Source organism: Neolamprologus multifasciatus, chromosome 1 (genome assembly GCF_963576455.1).
Source record: "Neolamprologus multifasciatus chromosome 1, fNeoMul1.2, whole genome shotgun sequence".
NCBI lineage: Eukaryota > Metazoa > Chordata > Actinopteri > Cichliformes > Cichlidae > Neolamprologus > Neolamprologus multifasciatus.
The window spans coordinates 19,247,823-19,257,731 of NC_140439.1; the positions used below are offsets into that span (position 1 = coordinate 19,247,823).

The window sequence follows — 9,909 nt, forward strand, 5'->3', positions numbered from 1 at the left end:
AAGGCACTCATATGATTCACTCAAGTCTCTGCCCATCCAATGTGTTACTAAAGCAAACACAAAAACCTTCCACTGGAGGGTGCTGCATACTGTTATTGTTAAGGTACTAGAACTCGTGTTTTAATTCGGGGTCCATCCATACACGCATTATCTATGCCTGAGCAGTCTTGTAAGTGTAGTGTGTAGGTGGTTTATCAAGATGAGATTAGGCAGACTTCAGCAGGTAGGTATTACTATTAAAAAACACATATGTTTTTGAAAGGAGACCTGTAGATACCCAAAGTCTCAATTAGCATGTCTATCAAAGCCATCGTCATCACTTTTTCTTTTTTTCCTTTTTTTTTTAAACCAAATTTTTAGTTAGCTTTCAAAGTTGACAAAATAATTGTAATTTTAAAAAATCCAAACTATAGTTTTTATTTTTTAAATTTCGTTGAAATCTACTGTCAAAAAATATTTATCCCCAAAATGCTAACTTTAATAATTTGATTTTAAGTATGTGTTCCGCGTAATTTCTTACATAACTGTAAAATGTAAAATGTAAAATTTAATGGAATATGGTCTAATTAAATGTACTTGATTGGTATGCATTCAGTTTATACCCATTACTTTTTTCTTAATGATTCATTATTTGGATACATAAACTGTTGATTTTATATATTTCATTTGCATTTCACTCAACATTATTGCTTCATGTTTATGAGGGCAAGAATTATTTATTCATTGTGTTGTTTTAGTTTAATTTTAGTTAACTATAATGCCTAACTTACTTACAAAACAGCTTAAAAAAGTAAAAGTATCTGAACCATAGAAACAAGGTGACAGACAACATACATAACAATATATTGTATGTATGTTGGCAGTACAACATACATACAAAGTTGGCAGTACATTATACTGCCAACTTAAAATATTCATTTTAAGTTGGCAGTATAAGATTAACGGCCTTTCTCGTGTTATTTTTAAGCAGAAAGAGAGGACCAGATTGTTAAATTTTCTTTTTGTTTACTGATTGATTTTCTTTTTTATTTCTTTTATTTTTTTGCGTTTGTGTTGCACAAGCGTTCGGTTTGAGCCTTCTGGCGCACGGTAGCAGTGATGTGGCTCTCGGTAAAGTAATCTACCACGTCACTAGGAAGTAGTGCAGAGCCGAGGGAGTGAGAGCTCGCCTGCGGGAGCTTTTGAGAAATTTTACAGATGTAAATATCTCAAACTGCACATCGAAGGTCACCTGGGAGGATAATAGTCCTGCAGATAGGTAGGTTTTGGGACTTATTTTTAACCAACATGAATGACATTTGTTTCGGTGTCTGGTGGTAACTCATAAGCTCGTTAGCTAACGTTACTGTCCTCCATTTCATTGCTAACCGAAGCAAAAGCTAAACTCCTGTCAGCTAATTCTTGATAGTCAGCAGTTGGTTCTGTGTTTTAACCTAGAAAAAACAGCTTTGGGGACAACTAACTAATAAAAATGAGCAAAACCTTGCTATTTTAGCATTTTTGTCTTTACGCATGTAACGCCATTTAGCCTGTTAGAAAGCGTATTAGCTGCGTGTCACTATTTTTTGACTTGTTAGCTTATGCTGTTTTGTGATGAAGGCAGCCAAGATTTTCCATAAAAAGCAGCTGAAAACTTTGATCTGACTTTACTTTTGAGAAGTAATTGTCGTTTTCAGGTTTAATCCAGACGTAGACTGAACACCAATCACCTGGTTCTCCAGGTTTTAGATAGTAGTATGTTTTGCAATTCAGTTATATCTCTATAGCTAAATTTTAAAGCAACAGAAGTTAGCACAAAGTGCTTTACTGACACACTCATTTGTAATACAGTGCAGCTGAGCTATTAAGGGAGTGGACTGATGTGCTGTAGTTTCTGAATATCTACAAGAGAAATTCTAGGACAAATTTATCCTACCACAGATTACCAGGGAAATGCTATTTGGAAACAGAAAAAAATGTGTACAAAAAGACAACTTGATCTGACTAACTCAAACTACCACAGCTTTTATTTCAGATATAGATCAATTATAAGTATAGGACTTTATCAAATTGTGTGTATAAAATGTATGTGCTTTTATCTTGTGTGGAAACATGTTCATAGTTAGTATAAACAAAGAGGAAGAACTGGCAAACGTATTCCATGAGATTAGGTTAGTTTTGACTTCACTGAGATTTTTGCACCAGTGTAAATGTTTTCTCCATCACTGACGAAATCTGTTCTTTTTCTGTTTTCATAGGTATTATCCAGTGAGCAACATACATTTGGATTCTTCTAATCTGATACAAGCACAGCAGCAAAATGACGGCTGCAGAGAACGTTTGTTACACTCTGATCAATGTTGCCTCGGACTCAGAGCCCCCTTCTGAAGTCAGCCTAAAGGCAGATCTAGGTAACCATTTGCTGTCAAGTTTAATAACTTACCTCAATATACAGTACAAAGGGAAAATAGCCTTTCTCCACTTTTTTCTCCATCTTAATGCATTTGTGATGTATGAGTGTTATTTTTATAGGCCATTATACAATGTCTGGTTTAGGGGAAAAACAGTTCAAATATTTTTTTATAGATTCATTTTGATTCAAAGAAGCATCGTTGATGTATGAAATCAAGCTTTGATCAGGATTGGTTTAACTGTTTTTGCATTAACATGCAAATAAGTCAGTGTCCTTTGGGGGGGAAAACCTCACAAAGTTTGAGAGTTTTTGGTGAAGTTTAGTATCAGATGAATTTAATTAGATGAAGACTAGTTTAAATAATAACTGATTGATATGCTAAATATAATAATCTTTCTTTAGAAAAGGGAGAGATCAAGGCCAAGACTGAAGCCTTGAAGAAGGTTATCATCATGATCCTGAATGGCGAGAAGTTGCCGGGACTGCTGATGACTATAATCCGTTTTGTGCTGCCGCTTCAAGACCACACCATCAAGAAGCTGCTGCTGGTTTTCTGGGAGATTGTTCCCAAAACAACTCCTGATGGCAAACTCCTTCAGGAGATGATCCTGGTCTGTGATGCCTACAGGAAGGTAATCTAAGTGATATAAACAGTGCATTTTTAAATATACACATCAGGTTACACTATTTATTACAGCATAACTATAGCAATGGGGGAAAACTAAAGGTTAAAAAAAATCAGTTCAGCAATTCTAATTTTAAATATTTCTTCTATTTCAGGACCTGCAGCATCCCAATGAGTTCATCCGTGGCTCCACTCTGCGTTTCCTGTGCAAGCTGAAGGAGTCTGAGTTGCTTGAGCCTCTCATGCCAGCGATCCGGGCCTGCCTGGAGCACCGCCACAGTTACGTGCGCCGTAACGCTGTCCTGGCCATTTACACAATCTACAGGTACTAGCTGCTAAATATTATAAAGTATAAATTTTAAACTGTATTCATCATGAACAACAATCAGCTCTGTTTGTTTTGTAGGAACTTTGAACATCTCATCCCAGATGCTCCAGAGCTGATCCATGATTTCCTGGTCAATGAGAAAGATGCCAGCTGTAAGAGAAATGCTTTCATGATGCTGATTCATGCAGACCAGGTCTGTAGCATATTGTCTGTTCTTTTCTTACTGTTTCTACTTTAACTGTTAGTCATACAGTAAATATACCAAAGGTCTATCTCACACCTTGTCATTCATGCATTTATATGTTGCAGGATCGAGCTCTGGACTACCTCAGCACATGTATTGACCAAGTTCACACTTTTGGAGACATCCTCCAGCTGGTTATTGTGGAGCTGATTTACAAAGTGAGTCACAGCTTGTGGTGGTCATATCTAAACCTTTTAGCACAATGGATGATTTCACATCGAAGTTCTTGTTGTTTTAATTTTTTCCCCTCTGTTAGGTTTGCCATGCTAACCCTTCTGAGCGTGCCCGTTTTATCCGTTGCATTTACAACCTGCTGCAGTCTTCCAGCCCGGCGGTTAAGTATGAGGCTGCTGGCACTCTTGTAACACTCTCCAGCGCTCCCACAGCCATTAAGGTACGTCATCAGTGTTTCAGTGGTTGTGTGTATGTCTTGTATCATTTATACAGTGCTTTATACATTGTATCACATTTAGATAGATGGATGTCTTTTCTTTATTAAAGCCTGTATGCATTCTGTGCTTTGTTGGACTCTAGGCTGCTGCCCAGTGCTACATTGATTTGATCATCAAGGAGAGCGACAATAATGTGAAACTGATTGTTCTTGATCGTCTCATCGAACTGAAGGAGCATCCCACTCATGAGCGTGTGCTCCAGGTACGTCTCATAATGGCTTTTATTAGTTTTTCTAGCACTTAACAAATAAAGTTGTTAGTGGCTCTTTCACTACAGAAACCATAAAAGGAAAGGAAGTCTTTTTGAGATCATAAAACTTATTAGAAAATATACAAAAATTGTTATGTGTCAGTACCAACTGTGTTAAAAATTGGGTCTCACTAATACTTCTTCATCCAGGACCTTGTGATGGACATCCTGCGTGTTCTAAGCACTCCTGACCTGGAAGTCAGAAAGAAGACCTTACAGCTGGCGCTGGACCTTGTTTCATCTCGTAATGTAGAAGAGGTCTGTTGACATTTGCAGCTTTTGTGTATTTTTGTTGTTGCTTTTTTTGTTCTTGCATTGACACCTAGAAAAACTGGAATACAGTGTTAAAGTAGTGACTTCTGTCTGGCTGCTAGTTGGTGATTGTTTTGAAGAAAGAGGTGATCAAAACAAACAACGTAACAGAGCATGAAGACACTGATAAGTACAGGCAGCTCTTGGTGCGCACCCTGCACTCCTGTAGCGTGCGTTTTCCTGACATGGCAGCCAATGTCATACCTGTGGTGAGTTTCCTCTTATTTCCTTTTAAGATTCTCGTGATATCTTTAGATTTCTAAATATACATTTTTATCATAAACGGTCTTTAAAATAAAACATTTTCTGAACATTTTCTATATGTTGATGTTTTACAGCTGATGGAATTCTTGAGTGACACTAATGAGGCAGCTGCAGCCGATGTGCTGGAGTTTGTGCGGGAAGCCATTCAGAGGTTTGACAACTTGAGACCCCTGATCATCGAGAAGATGCTGGAAGTCTTTCATGCCATCAGAACTGTCAAGTAAGTAATCCTGATGAGTCTAAAGAGCAGATGAAAGTCAATTCGTGGTTAAGAAACCATTGTATAGGCTGTGCTTGCTAAAGGGAAATCACTAATTACTTTTTGATTGTGTAGCACTGTGATTGTTTATAAACTTCATCACAATTGTCCTGTTTCAGGATTTACAGGGGGGCACTGTGGATCTTAGGAGAATACTGCAGCACCAAGGAAGACATCCAGAGTGTGATGACAGAAGTTCGCAGGTCCTTGGGAGAGGTATGTTTGTTCATTGTTGTCAGAATTACAAGTAACGCAAGCTATTTTGATTGAAACGTTTATAATTGTCTCTCCCCGGGACAGATCCCAATTGTGGAGAATGAGATTAAGAAGGAGACCGGTGAGGTGAAGCCAGAAGATGAAGTGAGCGCAGCTCCAGCTCAGAAACTTGTGACAGAAATGGGCACTTATGTGACACAGAGTGCCCTCAGCTCCTCCAGGCCTTCAAAGAAGGAGGAAGACAGGTAAACACTGGACATCATGGAGGGAAAGCATTTTGCTAACACTGTATACCCATTGTGCTGACTTTTCCATCCACCTCGCTCATTAAGAATTTGTTGTTCCAGACCTCCACTCAGAGGCTTCCTAATGGATGGAGACTTCTATGTGGCAGCTTCTTTGGCCACAACGCTAACCAAAGTGGCTTTGCGCTATGTTGCTCTTGTTCAAGATAAAAAGAAGCAAAATGTAAGTTATTCTTCCTTCATTTCAATAAAAGCACTTTTAATAATTTGCCCTACCTTTGCTTCCTCTGACCCCTGCTGTCTTGATGCCCCCCCTTGCAGTCTTTTGTTGCAGAGGCCATGCTGATCATGGTCACTGTGCTGCACCTGGGTAAGTGCTCTCTGCCCAAGAAGCCAATTACAGACGACGATGTGGATCGCATCTCACTGTGCCTGAAGGTCCTGTCAGAGTGTTCACCACTTATGAATGACATTTTCAACAAGGAGTGTCGCAGATCCCTGTCACACATGCTGGCTGTCAGGCTGGAGGAAGAGAAGCTGTCACAGAAGGTAATGAAAGTTGACAAAACTCACCAACCTCGTTACACAGAAAATTAGCAAATTTTTGGTGCCAAATTTAATACGAAACCTGTGATATGTTTATAAGCCAACTTTTGTTTTCAAGAGCCCGCACCCTGATGGGTCTAAGGAGGAGTGTAGTAATATTACACCCCTAGATGATCATTTAAACCTGTTGTGTATATACATAAGACTTTTGGGACTGATGGAAAACTTTTTTTTTGTTATAGTGCTCCAGTTTCTCTTGACAGCAGCATTGTCTCTGTCTTTCCAGTTTCTCTTAGTTCTGCACAATAACATCTGTTTTTATTCTCTTTCTGTTGAACAACTGTTTCTTATGTCTTTTTTGTAACTTGCTATGCTGTGTTATTTTCACTATACTAGACTACATTATAGATACTTTTGTTGTTGTTCCATTGGGGTTGTTATTTCCTCCAAAAATAACCACGTGTTTATTTCCTCCAAAAATAACCACATGTGTTTCTTCTTCTGACTACAGAAAGAGTCTGAGAAACGCAATGTAACGGTCCAGGCCGACGATCCAATATCCTTCATGCAGCTCACGGCCAAAAATGAGATGACTTCCAAGGAGGACCAGTTCCAGCTCAGCCTGCTGGCTGCTATGGGCAACACTCAGAGGAAGGAGGCCGCCGATCCTCTGGCATCGAAACTCAACAAGGTGCACCATACTTAACCCCTAAAAGCCTTTCCATAAAAGGAAACTGGAAATTAATGTGAGAGATAATGTTGGAGTAGTGCTTTTGAACAGAAAAAGAGGGAAAGGGAATGATTATTGCTATTTGCGTGCATTTCAAGTTTACGGCTTAGTCTAACTTATTTACTGTTCATATTATTGGCAACATGGCAGCAACTGCTGCTGAAGCCCTTGTTGTGCACATGCTTTGCTTTTAATAGGTTATTAAAAGATAATAAACTAGTGTTTAGGGAGTGTTTGTACTAGGTTGTTTATTAATCATTAAATGAATGCATTTTGTCCAACTTAGGTGACCCAGCTGACGGGCTTCTCAGATCCAGTCTATGCTGAAGCCTACGTTCATGTGAACCAGTATGACATTGTGTTGGATGTGCTGGTGGTCAATCAGACCAGTGATACTCTTCAGAACTGCACCCTTGAGCTGGCCACTTTAGGTTAGTGTAGTTTTTTCAACCTCTGTGAAAAGATGTTTTTTCTCTCATTTAAGCCACACACATTTGGGTTTCTACTATAATGTAATTCAACTTTCTGTACTGCAGGCGATCTTAAGTTGGTTGAGAAGCCTTCACCTTTAACTCTGGCACCTCATGATTTTGCTAACATCAAGGCCAATGTGAAGGTGGCATCTACAGAGAATGGCATCATATTTGGAAACATCGGTAAAAGAATTTTTGACTATTTTTAGCGTCACATCTCAAGTCACACCTTTTTTTTTTCTAAATGCATTTTTTTTTTTTAATTAATTGTGGGGATGTCTGGATTCTTTTTTTCAGTCTACGATGTGTCAGGAGCTGCTAGCGACAGAAACTGCGTTGTCCTCAGCGACATCCATATTGACATCATGGACTACATCCAGCCAGCCTCCTGCACTGATGCAGAATTCAGACAGATGTGGGCAGAGTTTGAGTGGGAAAACAAGGTAAACTTAAGGGGTTAAAACACATTCCTGAAAGCTGACTGGTTTTGAAAAAAGTTGGACATGTTAAAAGTTCTCTCTCTCTCTCTTTTTTTTTTTTTTTTTAAATGGGTTTAGTTGATGTACATTCAACTAACACTGAGCACTGATTGTCCTTTCTTTATTGTAGGTGACAGTGAACACCAACATCACTGAGCTGAACGAGTATCTCCAGCATATCCTCAAGTCCACCAACATGAAGTGTTTGACTCCTGAAAAGGTTGGTATGAGAACATTTTGTAAACCACAGACTAAGGAAAGTAAACAACCTTTTAAATCTTGGCAGCTTTCCCAAATATAAATAACAAGGGTAATTAAAATTTTTGGCACCAGTGCACATCGGAAAGAATCATTAGCGGCCGTATAGCAGGATACTTTCTTGTGCTGACTATATAAAGAATATATGTAAACATAAGACATGCCAGTGCTTCCTTATAAGATGAATGTGCAGATACTGTGATGTTGTTTGTTGTTCTTAACCGATGTCCTTCTCTCATAAACAAGGCTCTGTCTGGCTTCTGTGGCTTCATGGCGGCCAACCTTTATGCTCGTTCTATCTTTGGAGAAGATGCCCTGGCTAATGTCAGCATTGAGAAGCCTTTCCACCTGGGGCCCGATGCACCTGTCAATGGACACATACGCATTAGAGCTAAAAGTCAGGTAGGTCACAGCTGCCACACCGTGAACTCTTAAGAATCTGAGAGGTAAAGGCTAGGTGGACTTTATTTCCCCTCAGTAAAGCAATGCATCCATTTGTAAAAATATCACATGACTGATTTGATTTGAAATAACTCATCAGTTCTGCAAGTATTTGGACAGTGACACAGTTTTTGCCTCTCTAAAGTACCCCAAGTGTGGACTTTAATCCTTAAATGCACGCATTTAACAAAAAATTTGCATTTATTAATCTCCAAATGCAGATGGATTTCACTGTATTTCAGATATGCTAATGTGTAGCATGTGTCGCAGCTAACCCTCCTTCATTTGTTCCACAGGGGATGGCCCTGAGTCTGGGTGACAAGATCAACCTCTCCCAAAAAAAGGCAAATGTCTGAAACAGCTGCTGTTCTGTGTCACCTAACTTACTCTTTGATCATCGTCATAGCAGATACGAACTATTATATGGTCAGTTACTTCTGTGCTCTATATTTTTTAACATCACCTCTTTCTGAAAACTACATCTCAGCAATGTGCTTTCGCTGTCCTGTTTCATTTTCAATAAATGTATTGAAATAATGTCCAAAAGATGCTCTGTGGTGTTTTCATTGAGTTAAGAGCTTTTTTTTCTTATTAAAACCTCATTATTTTTAATCAGTGTTTCTTTTCCTTTTTTTCTTTTCAAAATAGTGCAATTTACAAATGAAACTTAAGACAGAATATGCAAAAGAAAGGGAATTCAAGTTCAATTCAGTAAGAAAAGGGTAAAAAAAAATCCTCTAGTACCACCCAGAACCACTAAGGTTCATATTGAATTTGATATTCTTAAAGGCATAAGATGGAAAAACATCCAAACTAAACCAATGATCATTAAATAAGTGTTTGTACCCTTTTTGTAGGGTCAGTATAAGGCTTCCTGGGGTCACTGTTGATGAGATTTGGTGCTTTATAAATAAAATTGAATTGAATTTTGGAGATGGCAGGGTGGAGCAGTGGTTAGTAATAGGTTTGAATCAGCTGACTGGAGCCTTTCATTGTAAAGTGTCTAGATTCTAAATTGGGCATAGGTGTGAGTGTGACTGGTTGTCTGCTTGTCCCTGTGTTATCCCCGTGACAGATTAGCAACCTGTGCAGGGTGCACCCCACCCACTGTGACAGCTGGGAGCATCTCCAGCACAACGGTAACCCAGAAATGTAGTTGGACTGTATGCCTTCTTTTGGAAAGTATGGAAAGTTGTGCTGCACCTGCCTTAATGTGCATGACAGTAGATGTTTAGTAATCTTTAAAGAAGCTGTTACAATTACCTAAAGGACGTTGTGCCCCAAAGTGAAGAGAGTGTCTAGCTTGTGATGGTAGCTCTGGGATCTAATTAGAATTCCTCAGATTCCTTCCATAATATCCCCCACAGTGGAGTAACTGATTGGAATTTGTACCGC

At 38.9% G+C, this 9,909-nt stretch overlaps 1 protein-coding gene across 1 annotated transcript; it reads left to right on the forward strand.

Annotated features, from left to right (window-relative positions):
* Positions 1-1,110: 1,110 nt before the first annotated feature.
* copb1 (COPI coat complex subunit beta 1) lies at positions 1,111-9,060 on the forward strand. The gene is made up of 22 exons (XM_085157846.1): positions 1,111-1,258; positions 2,238-2,390; positions 2,795-3,024; positions 3,173-3,342; positions 3,424-3,538; positions 3,655-3,747; positions 3,846-3,983; positions 4,124-4,243; positions 4,442-4,549; positions 4,666-4,812; positions 4,942-5,087; positions 5,246-5,342; positions 5,427-5,587; positions 5,690-5,810; positions 5,909-6,136; positions 6,645-6,824; positions 7,150-7,294; positions 7,400-7,519; positions 7,634-7,779; positions 7,946-8,035; positions 8,320-8,475; positions 8,811-9,060. Exons 2-22 carry the CDS (start codon positions 2,300-2,302, stop codon positions 8,868-8,870), a joined length of 2,862 nt encoding a protein of 953 aa, XP_085013972.1. The 5' UTR covers positions 1,111-1,258; positions 2,238-2,299; the 3' UTR covers positions 8,871-9,060.
* The last annotated feature ends 849 nt before the right edge of the window (positions 9,061-9,909 follow it).